General features: G+C 35.6%; 3 protein-coding genes across 6 annotated transcripts; 2 read left to right on the top strand and 1 right to left on the bottom strand.

The window, feature by feature from the left end:
• The first annotated feature begins 57 nt into the window (after positions 1-57).
• On the top strand, positions 58-4,260 carry LOC137731727 (uncharacterized). The gene is made up of 10 exons (XM_068470922.2): positions 58-399; positions 697-764; positions 860-937; positions 1,562-1,674; positions 1,775-1,840; positions 1,951-2,052; positions 2,165-2,717; positions 3,017-3,222; positions 3,293-3,456; positions 3,966-4,260. The coding sequence occupies exons 1-10, from the start codon at positions 275-277 to the stop codon at positions 4,099-4,101; spliced, it is 1,611 nt and encodes a 536-aa protein (XP_068327023.2). The 5' UTR covers positions 58-274; the 3' UTR covers positions 4,102-4,260.
• A 228-nt stretch (positions 4,261-4,488) lies between these two features.
• On the bottom strand, positions 4,489-9,534 carry LOC137731716 (NADP-dependent malic enzyme). 2 transcript variants are annotated; one of them, XM_068470910.2, is made up of 20 exons: positions 9,386-9,534; positions 8,852-9,063; positions 8,008-8,128; positions 7,818-7,892; positions 7,543-7,694; positions 7,350-7,455; positions 7,129-7,194; positions 6,925-7,020; positions 6,723-6,794; positions 6,519-6,602; positions 6,338-6,436; positions 6,192-6,239; positions 6,044-6,097; positions 5,831-5,929; positions 5,662-5,751; positions 5,471-5,548; positions 5,273-5,347; positions 5,089-5,179; positions 4,874-5,002; positions 4,489-4,785 (listed from the first exon to the last, which is right to left on the bottom strand). In XM_068470910.2, the coding sequence occupies exons 1-20, from the start codon at positions 9,413-9,415 to the stop codon at positions 4,697-4,699; spliced, it is 1,866 nt and encodes a 621-aa protein (XP_068327011.2). In that variant the 5' UTR covers positions 9,416-9,534; the 3' UTR covers positions 4,489-4,696. The 2 variants fall into 2 exon arrangements, with proteins under 2 accessions (XP_068327011.2, XP_088542554.1); XM_088686428.1 differs by lacking the exon at positions 9,386-9,534 and having other exon boundaries at positions 8,852-9,267.
• Positions 9,535-18,227: 8,693 nt separating this feature from the next.
• LOC137748014 (protein SAWADEE HOMEODOMAIN HOMOLOG 1) lies at positions 18,228-21,372 on the top strand. Of its 3 annotated transcripts, none has more exons than XM_068488128.2 (9): positions 18,228-18,454; positions 18,733-18,818; positions 18,919-18,964; positions 19,088-19,205; positions 19,528-19,591; positions 20,195-20,246; positions 20,408-20,551; positions 20,644-20,763; positions 20,846-21,372. In XM_068488128.2, the coding sequence occupies exons 1-9, from the start codon at positions 18,398-18,400 to the stop codon at positions 20,888-20,890; spliced, it is 732 nt and encodes a 243-aa protein (XP_068344229.2). In that variant the 5' UTR covers positions 18,228-18,397; the 3' UTR covers positions 20,891-21,372. The 3 variants fall into 3 exon arrangements, with proteins under 3 accessions (XP_068344229.2, XP_068344236.2, XP_068344225.2); XM_068488135.2 differs by having other exon boundaries at positions 18,236-18,454; positions 19,525-19,591; positions 20,408-20,524; XM_068488124.2 differs by having other exon boundaries at positions 18,236-18,454; positions 19,525-19,591.
• Positions 21,373-22,094: the final 722 nt, after the last annotated feature.

Genomic DNA, 22,094 nt, shown 5'->3' with positions numbered 1-22,094 from the left:
GTTACAAGTGAAGAAAAATATAAATAGATCGCGATACTAAATAGCGTTTTTTTTTTCACGGATTTAGTCCCTTGAATATTATGTGAGTGACACGTCGGCACCGACGGCGTGAAGAAAAAAACAGTGTACAAGCCTAAGCCTACAAGGTCAGTGAAGCAGCTTAACTGGGAATTTCATGAGAGCGGGAGAAAAAGACAAAGTCGCTCCGAACTTCTCAATTCTTCCAAGCAAAAAACCCTAACGAGCCAAACCCAATTCCCACAGTGCGATAGAGATGGACGATGATCGAATTCTGGCGCGAGAGAGGCGGCAGATGGAGGAGATCCGGCAACTCGATCTCGAAGAACTGCAGGTCGAAGAGGTCGACGACGACTCCTCCGGCGACGACCGCGACGCTACGTAATCATCATTTCCCCCACTTCTCCTCTAACTCATCAGAATTTCAATTCGTTTGATTAATTTGGGAACTAGGGTTTCGAATTTTTTATGTGACGAATAGCAAATTTTTTATGTTTTTATTTGAATTTTTGTCATATCAGTGTTGTTAGTTGATTATATATAATTTGTTACACTTTTTTATACATATAGTGCGATCAATGCATTGTTTTGGAATTTTCCATGAGGAATAACAGTCAAATTGAGATGAAATTTTGTGTTTTTATTTGATTATCCCATTGATTTGTTGTTTGAGAGAAGTGGTCGCCGCACGTCCGATGATTATGCCTTCGATACCTGTTTGGCTTCGTTGCATACGTATCTTGGTGGTAGGCATTTGGTCTTTTACTTCCATTTTTATACTTATTTGTTCCCAATTTTCCATTCAAAGTGTTGATGTTTAGTTACACTTTAATTGAAACAGAGGTTGAAGACACTCATCACAGGGTGGCTTTTCTTGATGGGGGCGCCGTCTTGAAGCTCCCTATTTTCTATCTCGAAGGTACTATCATTTTACATTTGATTGTTAAATGATTTCAAACCTCAGTTTCTCCTCTTGGTAGCTGTTGAATATGCTTGGCATTTTAGCGTAACTGCATTAGCCACAGGTGTTAGCCATGTGGTGCAAAGTCGTGTAGCCATTTTGGTAGTGAAGAAAAGTTTTTTAAGAAAAAAAACTGAACGTACCATGGAATAATAGGAGGTTGAGAGACAGTTAGATCACTAGCATATTGTATGTACAGAGCAATCATTTTTGAGATTATTGTTGGATGATAAAAAAGAAAGACTGTCATTTGAATGCTCTATATCAATAAAATTGTTCTGGACAGATGTTATCATGTTACAAGAGCCTTTTTTTTCTTAACATCATTGTGTCTTAAAGTATTTAGTTGCTTAGTAAAATTATCTTAAAAAATCAATAGAATCAAGTAACTGCTAGCCCTAAACGGTTTTTTTTCCTAATGAGCAAGTGGAATGAATGAGAAATAGAAGAGAATCAAAGTGAAGCCTGCTGTTAGTCTTGTTTTTGTTATCATTTTCGTCATAGTCTTTTATGTTTGTATAAAGTATAAACCACTTTTTTTATGTTAAAGAGAACTTGGTTTTATCTACATTATATGTGCAGGAGTTGTCCTCTTCCCAGAAGCAACCCTTCCCTTAAGAGTTATTCAACCGAATTTTGTACTATCTATTGAGAGAGCACTAACCCAAGTTGATGCTCCTTATACCATTGGTGTGGTAGGTGAACTCCTTGTGACAAGTAATGACTTGTTTTGCCCCTGCATTGGATTGCATTATGTATTGTTTCATGGTACTTTACCCTGAAATTTTTGTTCAGATTCGGGTATTCAGGGATCCTGATAATGGAAGAATAAGGTTTGCGAATGTTGGGACAACCGCAGAGGTATATTAAGTTTATTCTACTGGTCATAAGTAGAAACTGTTAAGTTGTCACCTATGCTATTTCATTTATAACTGCTGGGTTAATCAACTATTTATATTTCTTTTTTATAGATTCGGCAATATCGGCGATTAGAGGATGGCTCACTGAATGTGGTAACTCGTGGCCAACAGAGATTTCGTCTAAGACGCCGTTGGATTGATGTGGAAGGAGCGGTTAGAATTTTTTTTATGTTTGAGAGAGATGATCATTTGGTAACCTTTTATTTTTATTTGGTCATATTCATATATATAGTGTCTTACTTGGTGTGAAATTTTCATCTGTCAGCCATGTGGAGAAGTCCAAATCATCCAGGAAGATATACCATTGAGGGCCCCACGGGATGCATTCAGAGATTTGGCACCATTTAGTAATCCAAGAGGCCATAATTTCTCAGTTAAACTGCCTTTAAATGATTCTTGTGCAGAGTCAAATGGATCTATGGATGTGGACAATGATTTAGAGACAAATTCAGATGAAAGCTTTGAGAGTGCACTGTCATTGACTGAGAGAGAAGTTCACCAATCTGCAATTGGTTCCTATTCTGGATCTGATACAATGGAAGAATCAACAACTTCAAGCAGTGATGATGAGAAGTCACATTTACAATTGCAATCAAAAGACTCTGATTCTTCAGATTCATTGCATTCATGCCCTGAGATTAGTAATGCTGATTTGGCAAGCAGTTCCATGTCAGACATGCAATCCTGCAAACAGAAAGAGCCAAATAAATGTTGGAGAAATACGGACTTAAATCAGTTTCGTAGAGTTCCAAGAGCATTCTGGCCCCATTGGGTATACCGCATGTACGACTCTTATTGTCTTGCTCAAAGAGCAGCAGGTATTTGACTTTTACTTTGGGTTCACACCTGATGTTTGAAAGGTTGTGATCCTTAATATGTTAGAAGATATTACCACTGTCTAGAACTAAAAATGAAAAAGGATCAGGCACTTACATATTAAGTTTTATATGTTATTATTAACTGAAAACATTTCGCTGCATTTTCTTGATTAGTTTTATAATGGATGTGAAACAATCTTATAATTATTAGAATTGTTCGAAACAATCTTAGAATTGCTTGTGTGCTGTCATGTTTGAGGATTCAGCTTTACAGAGTTTGTCGATTTCTGGCATTGCAGATATGTGGAAAGAGATAGTTGGGGCACCAAGCACGGATCGTCTTGTGAAGAAGCCTGATCTTTTGTCATTTTATATCGCTAGTAAAATCCCTGTCTCAGAATCTACAAGGCAGGAGCTTTTGGAGATTGACGGCATTTCATATAGGTTGCGTAGAGAAATTGAGTTGCTTCAGAGTTTTGATCTTATTCGGTGTAAAACATGTCAGGTAATGTACTTACTTCAGAACACTGCCCGTTGTGTGTTTTATTTACTCATGTTTTTGGTATACAATGCAGACTATCATTGCGAGGCGGAGTAATATGCTGGTGATGTCAAGTGAAGGTCCTCTTGGTGCTTATGTGAACCCACATGGCCACGTTCATGAGATAATGACTTTCTACAAAGCAAATGGCTTGGCACTTATAGGACCACCAACGAGTGAATACAGCTGGTTTCCTGGGTATGGACTTGTACCTTAATATTCTTCAGATTCTCTGACCAATTTACTATTTTGAAGAACGCCAATTCTTGTATTTTCATCAACTTTTTAGTACACTGATCGTCATTAAGGCCACTGATTAGTCTGTCTTGATTTGGCCCTTTAATGGTTTTCAAGTACATACTAATAAACTTCTTTAGAGTCTGTGTGAAAAGAGAATTATAGGGATTCGAATATTTAAAACAAATAAAAAAAAAAATTAACGTATATCATGATCATAAATTATATGGAACGACTAGAACTTATCAGGTATGAATTAAATCGGTGTCTAGCTGCAATGATAGCAAATTTAAGCCAAATGTTTGATTATATTATTCACACCCCTTTGGATATCTCTGGCATTTCGGTCACTTTATAGCAAGTTAGTTTAAGATAGGTTTCGTAAAGCTTGATCATTCTCTGATTTGAATGTGACATAAGAATTGTAGTATTATGGAGTTGCTAAGTTGCGAGTTTGCTCGCCATTGCAGGTATGCGTGGACAATAACAAACTGTACGGGCTGCGAAATCCAAATGGGTTGGCTCTTTACAGCCACAAAAATGAATTTGAAGCCAAAATTTTTTTGGGGGATTCGAAGTTCCCAAGTTTCAGATGACCTGCACTAGTAAGTCTAATATATCTCAAATTTGTAATTGCTTCCCCGAATTTTCCTGTTACCGTGTAACGAGTACGATTTGTATAGCCCCTTCTGCCTATCTGCGAATTATTCGATGTAAAACTTGATGAGGTTGCCGAGTATTGTATGTGGGATAAGTCTTTAATCATTCTGAGCTCAGTCTGGCATTTAGTTTTCCAGTTGAAAGCGTGCTGCAACTTGCACTCGGTAAAGAAAATTGTTCCTCAAAAAACGGAGTTCTTGTTCTAAAAGACAAGGGCCCCTCTGGAAGCGACTCCCAGAGGGCCAGAATCACTTCCAAGGAAAGCACTTATCCCATAAAGTCACTTAACAGTGGTGCTCTTCTCAGAAGTGATTCTAACAATCTCAAAAGTTGTTTTGGTATCATGATATTAAAATTGATGTTGTATAAAACTTGAGCCCTCAAAGAAGAGGTACAATCGATTTTTGCTTCTTATTTTTTGTTGGCAAAACGAAAATTACAATCTTTCTAGTGGTAGTAGAGATGGGACCAAACTGAATACAAATTATTAGTGGGAAAAAATGGTAGTTGATAGAAGTTGCAGGCTGCGAACACTGCGTATTTAACGGTAGCTTCTGTAGCGCGGGCTGTACATGCAACTCTCGGCATACTTGACGAGATCTTTTGGTCGAGGCAGATTAGAAGCCAGACCTGAAAACCAAATCGAATACGAGCTTCAGTAAATTGTGTTACAATACAGTGCTTGTTCCGAGTAGGACTTGTGAAAAAAGGAACTTACCGAGTTCATAGACCTTAGCAGCGACTTTAGCAGCAATGTTGGCTGATATCTTTCTGATGTTGGTAAATGGTGGGTAGATCAATCCTTTGGCGTAGTGTTCCTCGGAAACTTGCATAGCCAGAGCTTCAGCTGTTGCGAAATCAAAATGATGAGAGGATTTTCACAAATAACAAAGATGAGAGCGTTGATTTGAAACTTGTCGTTCGACTACTTACAGGCTGCCAGAAGCATGTCATCGTGTACGCGAATGGCACCAGCCATGATCAATCCCAAGCCAAAACCGGGGAATATGTAGGCATTGTTTGCCTGAATGACATGGTTAGGGGACAGTAAGATGTTATTTTTTCAAATGAAGAGTGATTCGCAGCAAAATGGTTACTTGAGTTGGAAGGTACAAACCTGGCCAGGCACTAGGAGTTTGTTCTCGTATTCGACAGGGTCAAATGGGCTTCCACTACCGAAAATTGCTCGACCCTTCGTATGAGAAAAACGATATGATTGTTAAACAGGGTTCTGCTGGCTTATATAGCCGCATTATAACCCAAACGAAACTTAGAGAAAAGAGAAAGGGAAGGAAAGAAAGAGCGTATTGATTACCTTGGTCCATGTGTAAGCTTCTTCAGCAGTACACTCAGCTTGCGATGTTGGGTTGGAAAGTGCAAGGATAAGTGGTTTCTGCATGCCAATCACCAGATCAATGTCACTTGCGTTGATCATCGTATATGTGAGAGAGAGAGAGAGAGAGAGAGAGAGAGAGAGAGAGAGAGAGAGAGCGAGAGTGAGTGAACCTCATTCAAGGATGCCATGGTCTCAACAACGTCCCTCGTGAATTGTTTGCCCACACCAGATGTTCCGATCAGCACTGTTGGCTTGATTGCCTGATGAATTAGGGAATGTGTAAGATAACAGGAGGAGAAACTATTGAAAGATATTGTGTTATTAAAGTATATTTCGCACCTTCACGGCGTCTACAAGTTGCTTTATGGGTTCATGATCATGAGCCCAAGGCTGCTTAAAGTGTTGAAGTGATCCTAGGCGAGATTTAACAATCAAACCCTGCAACGAATATGTTTCCCCGGTTAAAGCCAAAGCCAACATATAAGAACAGGAAAAGATAAACTAAGTAAACGCTTATAATCGAAAGGAAGAATTCAATCAGATTTTAAGTACCTTAGAATCCACAAGCCAAATCTTCTTGCGGGCTTCTTCCAATGGAGCGCCGGTCTGCCAAGATGTAAACACATAGTTAAACACAAATTCTTAACCGAAGAAACTGTTTCGGGGAGAGGAGGCAGAGTTGAGGTAAGCAAGTTAATACCTTTTTAGATATCTCAAGAGCTATAAGCTCTGCTATACCGGTTCCAGCCTTCAGTAGCCAAGAAGGAAAAGTTAAAAACAGCATCCAAAAACCAGTGCATTTTATGAACATACAGACTCTCAGCCAGAGTAGTTTTTGAGCCTCACCTCTCCAGCACCAAGAAATAGGAAAGTATGGTCACCTAATGTTCCGCCAAGTAATTTCAAGGAAGCAATGAGCCCTGCTAAGACCACAGATGCTGTTCCCTGAACCAAATTGAAGGAAAATAGTTTGTAAACATCCTGGAAGCAAGATTACTAACTGTGAAAAGAATGTCTAATGTGTTACCTGAATGTCATCATTGAAGACAAGGTGAGTCTTGCTGTATTTAGACAGCAGTTCAAATGCATTGTGGTTTGCAAAATCTTCGAACTACAGAAGAAACAAGTAACAGATAGCAAACGATATTCAGAGAGTGACGAAACCAGGAGGACAGAACTCAGAATTTCCATAAACCGAATGACATGAAAGATTAGAAAGACTTCTACCTACCTGAACTAGGACTTTCTCTCCGTAGTTCTGCTTAACTGCAGTCATGAATTCTTCGAGAAGCCCTGCATATTCCTATATCAATAAGGTAAAAGACCACATCAATTTTATAGACTCTGTATTTCACATGGTTAAAACTTGAAACAACTGTGAAAGTAAAACAAAAGATATAAGGTGAAAAAAAAAAAAAAAAACAATATTTAACCTGTCCAGTTGCTCTCCTTTGCTTTAGCCCAATGTAAAACTCATCATTCAGCAACTTCTCGTTGTTTGTGCCAACATCGATGGTTATAGGCAAGCACTGTAAACAAAAACACAGATTTTAAACTTACTGGAAGTACAGGCAAAATTTTCTGTTGCTTGTGTTGTTGAACTCAAAGAAAGGGGGCAGCAGTGTGGAGATGCTTACGGCTGAAGGAGGAACTCCTCCGAGTGCAGTATACAAAGAGAGCTTTCCAACAGGAATCCCCATGCCCTGAAAAATTTCGGAACATTCATGTCAATTAAGGTGACAGTGATTCAACCAAAGACAAAGGTAACAATTCCAAGCGAAATATGTACATGCGTTAAACGGAACAGTTCCAACATAGTATACACACATAACGACTGCGTAGAATCTGCATCAAATACCTGGCAGCCAAGATCCCCGAGCCCCAAAATACGCTCACCATCAGTCACGACAATAACTTGAATACCCCTCTCTGGCCAGTTCTTTAGTACTTCAAGGATCTTTCCCCTGAAAAATTTTATCGCTCAATATATGCTTGACAGGTATGCAACTAATCATGAGAGATGAAGTAAAAACGTGATCAGATGGTCGTACTTCTCTTTCAAACTGATGTAAAGACCCTGTGGATGCCTGAAAATGCTCCCATATTTTTGGCAAGCCTCACCAACTGTTGGCGTGTACACGACAGGAAGCAGCTCCTCAACATTATCAATCAAAAGCTTATAAAACAGTCCTTCATTTCTCTCCTGCGCAATAAAACAAGAACGGTGCCAGAAAAAGAAGCGAAAATTAATGACGACGAACCTGTTTGATAACAGTTGCAGTTTACAATGATCCACTGGTATAAGGCTTGTAAAGCAATAGATTACCTGAAGATCCATCATTGCAATGTACCTATGCAACGGAACTTCATATTGGCGAAGATTTTGCATCAACTTCTTCTCCTGATGATCGAAATTATGACACGAAGTTTAGCCGAAGATGAAACAACGAAAAGGAATCATTGAAAATGAAAGAAAAGGATGAAAATGAAGTTTGAGGAAAGGTCGTTTTGCAAACCTGAAGCTCCTGAGTCAGGACGGCTGGAGGCAGAAGGCCGCGCAAGTAATGCGCATCTCTCTCCTTCTCTGTGAAGGCAAGTCCTTTGTTGTAGTGTGGATCACGCAGCAATGTGTATCCACTGTAACATATTTAGATTGCAGAAGATGCATTAAAAAATAAATCAAATTCTGCATTTTCAACTTTCTGGGAATTGATTCATTAACTAGAAACATGGTTTCAGCAAGTACGGAATGAAAAGAGAAAACCATTTTAAAGATAAGTTTTTTTTTTTTTAATTCCAGCGTATTCTTAACGTAATCTAAACTACGGAAAGAGAGATTCGAACTTGATCCAAAGTGGATAGCTTGGGAAACTTAGAAAAGGAGAAAATCATAAAATCAGATTATCTCAAATAACCAAACAAGAAAAGAATAAAAAAGGCGATCCCAAGCCAATAAAGCTCTCGCTTTGCGAGGGTTACGTAGCCTTACTCTTACTTTGTAAAAAAACTGTTACTATTACTCGAACTTGTGACCTTTCGGTCATAAATGAGCAACCTTTTCGTTGAGCCAAGGCTCGCCCTCGTACCAATAAAAGAATAATTTGGAAAAATTTCTGACTGAAACTAAACATAGTTTGATTAAATAAAACAATTAAAAAAGGTTCAGCCATTTGATACTTGCTGGAAAATTAACTAAAATGAGCCTCAAAACACAAAATTTGCCCGGAAAAGGAGGGAGGAAATTTAGACAAAACTACAATAAAATTAGAATTTGCATAGGACAAAAAAAGAAAAGAATCATGCACACAGTTGCGGACAAAAATTCATAACATGGAAAAAGAAGCTGTGTGTGTTTGTTACCTAGCAACCGAGGCAGTCCATGGTGTGAGAACCTGATCTTCCGTGGCACAATCCTCACCGTACACGTCCTCAATACCTCCACCAAAGCCAGCCTTACTTTCCACATCCACCACTGAGTGGCCACCACCGTTCCTTATCTCCTCCACTACGCTCCCCATCAAAGCTCCGACCTTTTTCGGATCTCTAAATCCAAAACCCACCAATATCCTCCTCTGCAAAACGCAATGCAGTCCTCCAATGAAACCCAGAAAACAAAAAAAACCCAGAAAATAGGCAAAAGATGCAGACTTTCTTGTGTTTTGCATAACAGGAACCCAAAACCTGCGTTTTATAGGAGTATAAAAGGTGGGATTTGGGTCTTACTTCCTACCCTTTGTGGAATTACAGAGGGTTTTTGAAAATAAGGTAGGTTTCGTTGTCAAAGAGAAGAACAGGGTCTAACAACGTGTGCTGCATTATTCAACTAATCATGCAATAATAATAATAATAATAAATTCAATATATTTTGATAATTTTTAAAAAGGGTGTGTATACCAGAAAATTGTGTCTCTTCAGCGACATCATATTGGAGGGTCTGCCAAATATTACTCTGTCTCCTCCTTCTCCACAGACTTTGTAGGCAGAGAAAAGTGGATTCCTTTCTTTCCAATTAAATCCCTTTTTTTTCGATAAAAATAAATAAAAAATTCTCCTTCCTTTTTTTTTATATGAAAACAAAATTATAACACATCAAACCATACAGCTTAAAACCACACCTCAAACTCATTTCATTGCTAAATTCTCACTAAACAATGAAGTAATGATTTATTTCGCTAACACACTCTTTAATACAGGTGATTCTATGATATGATACAATGATAATTAAACACTACATAAGTAGAAATTACACAATAACAAGATGCCTACATATACCTAATAAATCATCAACTGAAAAAGCCCTTCACTGTAGACGAAATGATTTTTGACATCATGTTTGTCCGATACGTAATTTGATCAATTACTAAATTAGGATTTTGTTAGGGCTGCTTTTAGCGTTCGTTGGTGAATATCATTCGTTGAACGCTAATATAAACTAACAAGAGTTACCTTTGCGCACAACTAATTTGTCCCAACTACTCATTTAATTTATTAAATCCCACCATAGAATTATTATTATAATTATCATTTTGGTTGTGCTTCCAAAAACAAAATTGCATTATTTTGATTGATTTTTTCCATTTAATTTCATGTGCTATCAATTCTGCATTTTCAATGTTGGCTGGGACCAAACGAGATCCCACCATTTTTGTGAAATCGCAGCCACCAACAAAATCATTATCTTTTGGCTGCCACTAACCCATTTTTCCTTGTCACTTATTATATTTATAATTTGTGATTTTTATTATATAAAAGTTCTCTCATTGTATATATAGACAAATCAACGGACTTCCTCCTAATCCACCAAATCAGTGGATCTGTGCCATTGAAATTTGATTCAACGGCTAAAGTTATTATAACTTTTAAAGTGAGCCTTTGTGTGTAGCCATTGAATCAAATTTTAATGGCACGAATCCACTGATTTGATGGATTAAGAGAAAGGGATCTGGAGAGGATCCCTTTCCCAAATCAACAACCCTACTACAATTGCTTATTTTTCAAACGTCACGTTCTTGTTAACACATGGCCTTATATTTGACCTAACCACATAATTATCTGTGACAAGTTACTCAAGCGTTACATGTCCTACAAAGATATTTGCTACGATCAATTGTGCGTGGATACGTCATAAATGCGTTTGATTCTCATATGAAGTTTGCAACTCACATGAGTTAATTGTCAGAAACTGGTCATCCGCAACTACCATTGATTGATTTGGCTCCTATCAACTGAGAACAACTTACATAGAACGAATTTACTGTTACGTGACATTTCGATCCAATAGTAAATTTTCATATGGAGAAAAATTTGCACATAACAATACATTATTGGACCAAAAAAAAAAAAATCACGTGACTATGAATCCGTTCAATATAAATCATTCTCCTACTACTTTACCATAACGCTCGTCACTTTTTCTTCATGATTTGATCACCATATGCCATTATTTTCTCCGCGTAATGTCTACTTTCTTCAACCTTTTTCATTCCTTAAATTTTTCATTTTCAATCAAGATCTAGAATAATTCAACAAAAGGAAAAAAATTTACTTTATCGAAATTGAATGAGTCTTGGTAGTAGTTAAATTACTCCTCTTTAAAAGAAAGATAAAAATACTTTCCAGCGTTCTTTGTGGGTAAATGAGAAGAATTTCTCGTATTCAAACGGAGAATAATTGTTATATAATGTAAATGTGGCAAACCAACTCATTAAACCGTTAATAGATACTTGTTAAAACCCGCTTAATTTGATATTATCGTAATATAAATATGAGGTTGTGGTGATAATGATGTAAGATGAAATCGAACTAAATGGGTCTTTATGAGTACCTATTAACAATTCAATTAGTTGATTTGCTATATAATATAATGTATACTTGTCACTTAGTACTATAGTCTAGTAGTATTCTTCTTCACTTGTAAGTGAGAGGTTTTAGGTTCGATTCTCACCAAAGGTGAATTTGAATCACATTATTGTTAGTCCATTGTGAGGCTTATCTACTTTCCCACCCCCTTATTGTAGATAATATTATTTGTTAAAAAAAAAAAAATATATATATATATATATATATATAATGTATCACCTTACGTGTTATAATATAATTAAATGATATATATATATATATTTTTCACTTCTATAGAACATTATGGAAAAACAAACACTATTGTTACCGAAAAAAAAATATATTATTGAAAACAAATACGCATAATATAATTTGAGTGAAAGAATAATATCACGGTGTTCTAGGTTTTTTTTTTTTTTTTAAAAAAAAGTATCTGGTGGTTTCGTCACGACGGTTCATCCTTCCAGATACTAAGAGGACTCACAGAGATATTTCAATCTCTCCATGACCATCATCATGCGATTCATCAGCACTAAAAATCGAATATAAGACGTGCCGTATGAAATATAGGTTTAGAATTCGTCCCAACTACTAGTTAGGTCTAAAATTCTTTGTGCAAGTGGGTGAATATGTTATGCATGTATATAACTCTATGTAGACATTTGCATTCTGACTTTCTGAGGTGGTGACTGGTGAAGCTATATCTGTATGAAGTCCACGTCAGTCTGTCGTGCCCTTGGACCAAAGCTCGAAATCGTGAACGACGAGCACTTTCATTTGTGGAATTTGACCGAGACCTGTCCAACATTTTTCTTTTCCTACCTTTGCAGATTTTTATTTAATTTTAATTATTTAATTAAGTTATTTGCTTATTTGTTTGTATTATATGCCGTACTCATGCAATCATTCGCTAAGCACATTTGAAGAATCTCATTTTAACAAGAAATTACTGTATTGTATTTGTCTAGTAGTGTGTAATAAGTACACTTAAAAATGCGTATTATAACATAAAGTCTCGTTTTGTGTTTCGAATTGACTTGGTTTTGATAACTAACTAATTTTAAACTTACATATTTTGTCCAAATTGAAGATGAAAAATAGATTAATTATGAATAAAGCTTATCTTGTGAGTCCATTTTAGTGAGGATTAGGAGCGCTGAATGTTTTTAATGCATCTTTTACCTTAATTTGAATAACATACGCAAATGAGTTTTTTTTTTTTGAAAAATTAGGTTTCCATCCGTATTTTTTATACTCCATTGATTAAAACCTTATTCATTTTCAAATTTTGATCAAGGTCCTTCAGTTTTAATAAACACCATTAATTATTCAAAAAGAAAATATTTATATGTCAAGATAATTAATTTTTATTTTTAAATATATTCATTTAGTGTTAGAAACGTTACATTTGATATATTATATTTATGGCTAAACTTTTTGTCACATATTTCTATTTTTAGTTTGTACCCATTTTTAATTTGCAACCATTTTTTAAATTGTACCAATTTTCTTTTAAATTTTAATTTGTGCCCATATATTAATTTCTTTTTGTCCCTTATTTTTTTAAAATTTTATTCGTAGTCATAATTTTTTTAACCTTTTATTTGTACCCATAATTTATTTATAATGTACCCTTTTTTTTTTTTTTACAAATGTACCACTTTGTTATATGTAAAATAAATCTCTATTTTTTTTGTAAGTACCATTTTTTATGTAAAATGTACCCATTTTTTAATGTAAAATCTATTTATTTTTTAATCTAAAATGTACCACTGTTTTTTTAATATGAAATGTGCCCAATGTTTTCTATATAAAATGTACCCAGATTTTTATGTAAATGAACCAAGTTTTTATATGTAAAATATGGCCATTTTTTATATATAAATAAAAAATCCCATTTTTTTATAATCTAGAATGCACCTATAAGCAATTATTATTTTTTTTTTTTATCAAAACCCATAAGCAATTTCGAATAATTAAATTGGTAGTGCAAATGAAAGCAAAAAAAAAAAAGCGGTTGAGTCTTTATTGGTATTATTGCATCTCTTTTATTATTATGTCATTTATGTAGCAGGAGAGAGACTTCAATCAAAAATAAAAAATCTAAATTAACCCATTTTTTTTATTCAACATTTATTGAATCTAATGATTTATTCAAATCAAATTAATTATAAACATCAAACGAGGCATATGTTTATTATAACACCACGTGATTACAGAGAAATATTTCATGTACTCAAAACACGAGCCAGTTATTACAAGTTATAACACAAGTAGAGAAACATTAAAAAATATATTATGTTCTTCATTTGTGTAATGACTTATATTGTACCAACTCGCATTTTGAACATAGTGAAAAATTTGTCGTGATTACGATACAATTTGATCCAAAACCGACTGCTCTTTAAGCCCAACATGCACTTCAGAACCCAAGTTGGTAAGAACGCCGGCAAGTATGAACATAGAAAATCCTTTTATTTTCACATATACCTACTCCAACACGTAAAAATATGACTTAGACTGCTAATTTTGGGTCACTCGTGACTTCATGAGTCCGTCGTTCAAAGATCAAAAGTGTTTTTTTTTTCTTTTCCTTTTCTTTTTGAAGCAGGTCAAAAGTTTTATGCTGTACACCAATCTCTACGGTTTGAAACTTGTCACATTTCAGTTCGTATAGTAAAATATTGTTTGCTGTGGGCCATGCTTTCACAAATTTGTTCTTGGGTTTCCACCTAAAACGCATCTCACTATAGAGAGATGGGCATGTACATATAAGGCACATCACCTCCTCTCCCCCAGGCAATGTGGGATCTTACAATCCACCCCCCTTAGGGGCCTGATGTTCTTGTCGGCACACTTCCGACTGGGGTAGCTTTGATATCAAATTGTCACATCTCAAGCCACATAGTAAGATATTGTCTGTTTTGTGTCACGCCCTCACGGATTTGTTCTTGGGCTTCCACCCAAAATGCGTCTCACTATAGAGAGGTGGACATATACATATAAGGCACATCATCTCCTTTTCTTCCGACGATGTGGAATCTTACAAAGCTGCTCCTAGTCGTTGTGCAAAGTCCAATCAAAATAAAAAAACCACCTCATCGGGTTAATGAGATTTCAAGAGCCTACACTACCTTGTCTCAAACCTTTGTGATTTTGTCTTTGATGACAGATCGATAAGATAATGTGCGCAACCTTATATGTGACTCAAGAAAATTGAAACATTGGTTTTTAAATTTTAGTCGAATTGGAGCTTTAGACTTGAAACTAAAAATTTATGGGTATTGGTTATATAATTTATCAGTGTGAATCAATGGTAATTTTGGATAATTTTGTTATAACTTTCATCCCTAATTTGCCCATTTGAACCCACTATTTTGGATGAAAATTTTAACAATGTTACTTAAAAGTACCGTTACTCATACTAAGACAAGTTCAAAACCAATTTTTAATTCATGGATCATAACTCTAATTAAACCAAAATCCAAGAACAATGCTCTAATTTTTTTTTTTTTTTTTTATTTTTTTGGGTACAAACTCAAATAGATTCAACTTTAAAATTGGCATCGATCGCACCTAACACCAAACTCAAGCACATGCCTGTATGAAACATGAATGATGAATGGTAGCTAACATCCTTAAAATAGTTGTTGCCTAACATCCGAAACTACCCACAAATTAAGCTTTGTCAATTCTTATGAATTTGCATGTGGTATAATATCCTAGTAGATAGGGTGTTGAGTTTTCATCTATATATCTTGGGTTCAAAATTTCCTCCTCTTAAATTATTATAATAGTTTCTAATTCTCTCATCCTCTTAATATAATAATAAAAATCTTATGACTTCGTCCTCCTATCCTAAGCCCTAATTCTTACTCAAGTAAAACGACATGGAGTTAAATTTTAAAATTTTATATTAGGGAGTCCGAAACCCAACGAATTAAAAAAAATAATCATATTAACTTTGCTACTACGTATATAATTAGAAACCAAGGGCGCGTTTACTAATCCGTAATCAAATTGAGAGAAATTGAATTGAGGAGGAATTAGATTGATGAGGAATTGAAATGAGGTGAAATCAAAATCGGATTCCTATTGAAGTTGTTTACTAAAACTGTCTGGAATCGGAGTATGAATGATGTTAAGTCCATATAAGTTGTTTACTAATTCACTTCAATCGGAATGAAAACTCGGTTGATTACTATATTGCCCTTACATAAATAAATTATTTTCACACTAATTAATTTAATTAAATTCTTAATTAAATTTATATAATAAAATGTATCTATATAAAAATATATAAATAGGTTTTATTTATTTATTAAAAGATGGCATAATGAGTGTCAAATGAAGGACAATGTTGGGATAATTAGAAACAAGTGAGGGCATAATTGGTAAATAAAATCCATTCCGGATTCCTCAAGTCACAAGGAATTGAAATACCTCTCTTATGTGGGGAGTCCAATTCCTCCAAAATTAGGAGTTGGATTCCTTAATGCGTGTGGACCCCACATGTATTTTGATTCCCTAAGATTACGTAAACAAATGTGTATATCGTAATCGGAATCCAATTTGGTAAATTGATTCCGATTACGGATATGTAAACGTGCCACAAATACTGGTAAACGCATAAGGAATATAAAATTCTTATGTTATATGTGCGTCACTAATCACTATTAACATGTTACCAAGTATCAACAATGTACAACGGTTGATGGCTATGGCTGTATATATTATTATGTTCTGGTTACAAAGACAAAAAGTATCAAATCCCAAATTTGTTGTGGTTATCTTATATTCACCTGCTGCAAAATATATTTTAATTAATCGGGTTCTTTGTTATTTGCACGTAAAAGCATGAAAGTATTAATTTGTTTGGCACTAACCACTGATTAGGACTTTAACCCTTGAATAATGTTCGAATTATTAAACAAATTTTTTGGCGTGAGCTACTAGTTCATAATCTTTCAGATGTGCATAAGGACTTTCATAAAATAATATACTTACTTTTTGACTACCGACCATGTGCCCAAGGTTCCCAAGCATGAGCGGATGTTTGGTGGATTTATTCAATGGCAAGCAGTGGCAGAGCTAAAATAGAATCGTTGGTTGTCCGTTAATAATTTTAACAACCCACGCATATTTGTATGTGTATCGTGTTACAAACTTCTTTTTAACTTCTATTTTTTTCTACCATCCATGTCTTTCTTTTCTCTCTTCTTGTGCGTGACTTTATTGTACTCACCAAATGCTTGATGAAATGCCTTAGTTGACAAGTTTTATCAGTTTTCAACATTATTCTGCAGTTTCTTGTAACCACCCTTTACAAATCTTTACGTATCATAATAGTTGTTGACATATGTTGGCATAAGCCTTCTACAGATGTTGGCAAAAATGGACATGTTCCTATCAAGTGCTCGACAAAATGATTCAATGAAATTTTTTGTTGAAATCATTATCCCATTATTTAAAAATCATAGCTCTGCCACTAGTGCCAACGGTGGATAGACTTAAAAAATCTCACTATTAAATTGGATTTTGCTCGTTCAATAGTTGGGTAACACAAGATGGTGCACTGCAGGGATGGAGAATCGCATATCTCCTTTAACCATTCATCATTTTCGGCTTTTCTCCCCTATTTCAAACTCATTTCACCCAATAAAGAAACTTAAGCAGAAACATCGCACCAAACTTTTATACCTTGCTCACTTAGAAAAAAATTCCTAAATCCGCCATTGTTGTCAAGCGAATCCTTTGTAATATAAACTATATGGTTATGCGACAAAAAAAAAAAGAAAAAAAAGAAAAAAAAAGAACTATATTGTTATGTGTGAAAAACTTGTACATCTTGTCTAAGTTGGTAGGCTTTTAATAAATTATGCAGATAAATTTAAAACGCCCCACACAAGTAGGATATGAGTAATAATATATTTCTCATAGCCCACCAAACTAGAATGTGTGACGTTTGCCACATTCTCTTGCATATTTACTTCTTATAACTATTTTGTTTTTATATTTTGTGTTCGTGATGGTGAAAAACGCATAGGAGAAAATTAGAGATAAGGGAGAATATGTATGAATGACGGTGAGACAAAAAGACAAAAAAATAATAACTACAAATTGAAAAATTAGATTATTTTCACTTCTAAATTTTTGTTTCTGCTCATATTTCGTCACCTTTCTCACATCACCCTTCTTCATCCATTCTTATCTTGAAGAACAATATTAAAATAAAAAGGCTTATTTTTAGCTATGTCTCATGAAACTCCATTTTGATCTCATTTTGCCCTTTATAACTAAAAAATCACCACTTTACTCTCTGAAATTCAAAATTTGTTCCACTCTGACTTGTAGACTATTTCTTCTTCCTGAAACTTATAGGTTGCTCTCTAAAACAAATGTAGTACGCAACACCCCATAAGACTATGCCACATGTGCAATAAATTTGATTATAAATCTCCATTATGCGTTAACATTAAAAAATCAGAAAATATTAAGTTTAAAGAAATTAAAGAGATGAAAAAAAAAATAAAACAAAAGTTGATTAGCCTGATGCACCCAAATCAAGTTCGCATAAGAAATTAATAAATATAAGACAATGTGAAGCAAAATTTAAGTTTCAAGTAGGGAAATAATGATTTTTGAGTTATATAAAACAAAATAAAACTAAAATTGAGTATTAAAGGGCGTAGCTAAACATAAGCTAAACATATGCTAAAGAAAAAACTAAAAACTAAAAACTAAAAGAGGCCTGAAAATACGAGACTCGTGAAATGGACGGGAGGTGAACACCCCTTCTGGGCTGGGATTGAGTTGGGCCTGTCAGAAACCCACATATTCCTGACAAACACCTGATTAGGGGGTGGGGGAGAGAGAGAGAGAGAGAGAGAGAGAGAGAGAGAGAGAGTGTGGGTGTTTTCCATTTCACTTTGACAAGACAAAAAAATAAAAAATCAGAATCAGAAAAGCCACTTTCCAATTTCTAGGGTTTTACAGAGAGAAACGGGAGAGTGGGAAAGCAATCAAATTCCACAAAGCTAGGGTTTCACAGAGAGAGAGAGAGAGTAAATGGACGGTCTTCGTCCCAGAAACAGAGAGATTTTCATCGGCTTTACGAAGGCCGAGGTAATGGATGCAAATTCCCCTCCTTTTCCCCTAATTTCTCTTAAATTTGATTTATTTTTGGTTAAATTCAATTGGGTATTGCTTGGTTATTGTGATTTTATTGATAATACAAGTGTGGATTTTGATGTTAGCCAAAGCTTCTGAGGTGTTCTTTTGAAAATATAGCACGCTTAATGTGATTAGCACTGCATTAGTGTTCGTTTAGCATTTTGAATTCGTAATTTGGGGATTATCTGATGAACTTACTTTGGTTTTTCGGTTTTTGTGATTGCGAGTAGACTGAAAAAATGGATAGATTGACGAGGGAATTAGGAGAACAGGTGCTGGAACGAGAGTTCTGTCAAAGTACTGCAAAAAGTTTTAAGTGAGTTTAATTTCATGCTTAGACTTTCATATCAAACTGATTGCTACTTTTCGAGTAATAGTTGGTCTAACTCCTACTTTGGTTTGTTATTTGTATTCAGTCGCTCCGCTGGTCGTGCTGGGAAACCTATCGTAAAATGGACTGAGGTTAAACATATTTATCTCTTTTTTTGCCTTTCATTTGATTCCATCTGTAGTTGCTGTTGTTTTTTACCATAAGGTGGCCTTGATTAATCATTTCTAAAACGCCCATTGTTCCAATTCTCTTAGGTGCAAAGTTGGTTCGAGAATAGGGTGAAAGAGTCATCAAACATATCCAGAAATCTCTCTGAGGAACAGGGACATTGCCCTTCAAATAAGGCACGCAAAAGTTCTCAAAAACCTAAAGGTGCTTCTCACAAGTGCTTGTTGCTTTTATGTCTAGGCTGTAGTACTATGCAAGCTTGTAAGGCTTTTGAAAACTGGTTAGATCTGATTGTTGTACGGTGAACTCATTTCATTATATGCAAAATTAGAAAAATAGTGAACGACCAGCCAACCGAGATTATTGAACTTTTTGAACTGTGCCACTAGTTATATACCGTTGTTTAGAATTTTTTCTTTCTGTTATCAACCAGCCACTAAATGTCATATATAAGAAGTTATTTGAACTGTTTGTCTTTCACATAATATCATTTGTAAATAATTGACAAATGTCCATTTAAAAGCAGAAGAAGAGATCCCAGATGTATCAGAGTTGGAATTTGAGGCAAGGTCGTCAAAAGATGGGGCATGGTTAGTACAAACAAGGATGACTTTGTCATTGAAATTTTGGTCCCCTTACGTTTTTTCATGTTGGATGCTTCAGTTTGTTGTTATTGCTTCTATAACTTATATCTTGTTGGTTATTGGCATCTTTTGTTGCAAAACCTTGTGCCTAATTTGGCATGCTTAGAAAACTTGCCATTTGTTACAAATCATGGGAAGATTGATATGGGGCATTTGATTAAGGCTGTATGGAATAAATGATCATGCGCACCTAACTAACCTGCAATGGTACAGGTTTAATGCCTTGAAGTCCCTTCAGCAACTGCATTCTTAAGGCAACAGATAGTACAAAGTTTGAAAATATAATGAAGACTTAAGTATAGTTTCAATGTCCCCGATCCCTTTGACTTCAGTATAGCTTCACCTCAAAAGTCCTTTTTCTAGTGTAAAATAGCTATCCAAACGTAATTCTTTATTTAAGTCTCATCTCTCGTTGGTAATACTATATCTGTACGCTTTAATTGAATGTGAACCTCAACATGACATGTTTTGATCATGAGATGCTTTCTATCCTTTTCCTCCAACCCCCAGTCCTTCTCTCTCTGAATCTCTTATATGACTTTGCCACAGGTATGATGTTCAAAAGTTCCTTGCTCACAGATTCCCTAGTACGGGGGAAACTGTAAGTATTTAAGTCATAACTTATTGCTCTATTCATGTATATATTGCTTCCGATTTACATTTTTGTCTGAATTTTGAGTAACTGGAGAGTTGGAGACCTCTTGGATTTAACAGTGTACAACATACATAAATTCATTAAGTGACTTTTGTCATTTATTAAAGGAAGTTCGTGTCAAATTTGTTGGATTTGGAGCCGAAGAGGATGAGTGGGTTAATGTAAAAAAAGCCGTGCGGGAGCGCTCAGTACCACTGGAGCATTCAGAATGTCATACATTGAAGGTTGGAGATCATGTCCTCTGCTTCCTGGTAAATTTCAAAAATCTATTTTGGTAATAACCTTACCGTCATATCTTTCAAGTTGGTAGGCTTTTACATTTTGGTGGCTTGGTTATTATTAGGAGAGGAGAGATCAAGCAATCTACTACGATGCCCATATTACAGATATTCAAAGGAAAATGCACGATGTAAGGGGCTGCAGGTGTCTTTTCTCAATCCGCTATAATCACGACAACAGCGAGGCAAGTATTGCTAATGTTTTTCCTTTTTCAATTCAGTCTTAAGATATATAACCGTGATCTGATGATGCTTAATATCATCCAGGAACGAGTTCGTTTGAGGAGATTGTGTCGTCGGCCAAAACATTAGATGTTTCATGCATTGTCCAAGTTTTTCACTTAACGCCAGCTCAATTTTGTCAAGCTTTTTTGTACTGGAGCTGTGCGAGGGCATGAACGGGCATGAACGGGCATGGGCACTTTGCAAGAGAGACAATGCATACTGGGTAGTCGATATATGGCAGTCTGTTGCTTGTGGATTTGATGGATCACCAGAACCCATTAATGTACAGGGGAGTCGATGTTTGCGAGTCTCCGAGGTTGTGGCTTTGATGGATCACTGTAACCCTTTGGTAATCTAGGGTTCTACCATATGTACGAATACGGGTATAGAAAAGGGGGTCAATTCGTGACGTACATTTTGGGGTGCTGTGTGAGAAAATGGGTGTGGTTACATATTGTAGTGTAAATCCCAAGTTCTGTTATTGTTTCTATGCAATTAGAAAACCATCCGACTTGTGCTCTTTGAGAGTGTTGTCTGCTGAGATTCATTACATCTTTTGCCATTTGGAAGTCGTCTGATCATTTATTATAAGTTTCATAAGTGACTGACTTTCAAGACATACCGGAGTTTTTCAACTTGGAAGAACGAAAATAATTCTGATGCGGGTTCGATCTCCCACCGCCCTTCTCCCTTAACAACTGTTTGTCTTACTAACGCCATTGCTCTAGTCAAAACACTGAATAGACTATCGGCGCCTGGAACGGATTTCTAGCAACAAGACCATCACTGGAATGTCCTGCGCGGAGGATTGTTTAAAGGTCGGTTATGTTGAAAATGCGACTATTAACTTTTCAAGAGCCACTTAGTACTGCAGTCTAGTGGTATTCATCTTTACTTGTAAACGAGAGGTCTTAGGTTCGATTTTCGCCAAAAGTGAATTTAAACCACATTATTGCTAACTCATTGTGAGACTTAACCCGTTTTCCCGTCTTCTTAGTGTTGATAATTTCGTTTGTTCATAAAAAAATTAATTAAAAAAAAAAAAGAACTTTTTAAGAAGAAAATCATCGAAGGCAGATACTGACGAGGATCATAATAAATCGAGAGCCATACATGCCACGAGTATGCCACAAGTATTCTGCATGAAGTTTAGATTCTATAAAGATGTGTGGCGTCGAAAATTATTATAAACCATATGGTTGCGGTTCAATAGTTCCTTCTAAACCACTCCTTTTCTTTGCAGTTAAGGATGGCAGTGGAACGAAAATGTCATGACCATCCAAGTTATCAT

Source organism: Pyrus communis, chromosome 15 (genome assembly GCF_041283825.1).
Source record: "Pyrus communis isolate YQ-2024b chromosome 15, ASM4128382v1, whole genome shotgun sequence".
Classification (NCBI taxonomy): domain Eukaryota; kingdom Viridiplantae; phylum Streptophyta; class Magnoliopsida; order Rosales; family Rosaceae; genus Pyrus; species Pyrus communis.
This window is presented reverse-complemented; position numbering and strand designations above follow the sequence as displayed.

Coding starts and splice junctions, on each gene's coding strand:
- LOC137731727 (XM_068470922.2), top strand. CDS start 275: ATGGACGATGATCGAATTCTGGCGCGAGAGAGGCGGCAGATGGAGGAG. Junction 1,675..1,774: donor CTCCTTATACCATTGGTGTG/GTAGGTGAACTC, acceptor ATTTTTGTTCAG/ATTCGGGTATTCAGGGATCC. Junction 3,457..3,965: donor GAATACAGCTGGTTTCCTGG/GTATGGACTTGT, acceptor TCGCCATTGCAG/GTATGCGTGGACAATAACAA.
- LOC137731716 (XM_088686428.1), bottom strand. CDS start 9,156: ATGCAAAACACAAGAAAGTCTGCATCTTTTGCCTATTTTCTGGGTTTT. Junction 6,795..6,924: donor AAAGGAGAGCAACTGGACAG/GTTAAATATTGT, acceptor TTATTGATATAG/GAATATGCAGGGCTTCTCGA. Junction 6,437..6,518: donor TCTTCAATGATGACATTCAG/GTAACACATTAG, acceptor AATTTGGTTCAG/GGAACAGCATCTGTGGTCTT.
- LOC137748014 (XM_068488124.2), top strand. CDS start 18,398: ATGGACGGTCTTCGTCCCAGAAACAGAGAGATTTTCATCGGCTTTACG. Junction 18,965..19,087: donor CTATCGTAAAATGGACTGAG/GTTAAACATATT, acceptor CAATTCTCTTAG/GTGCAAAGTTGGTTCGAGAA. Junction 20,764..20,845: donor ATAATCACGACAACAGCGAG/GCAAGTATTGCT, acceptor AATATCATCCAG/GAACGAGTTCGTTTGAGGAG.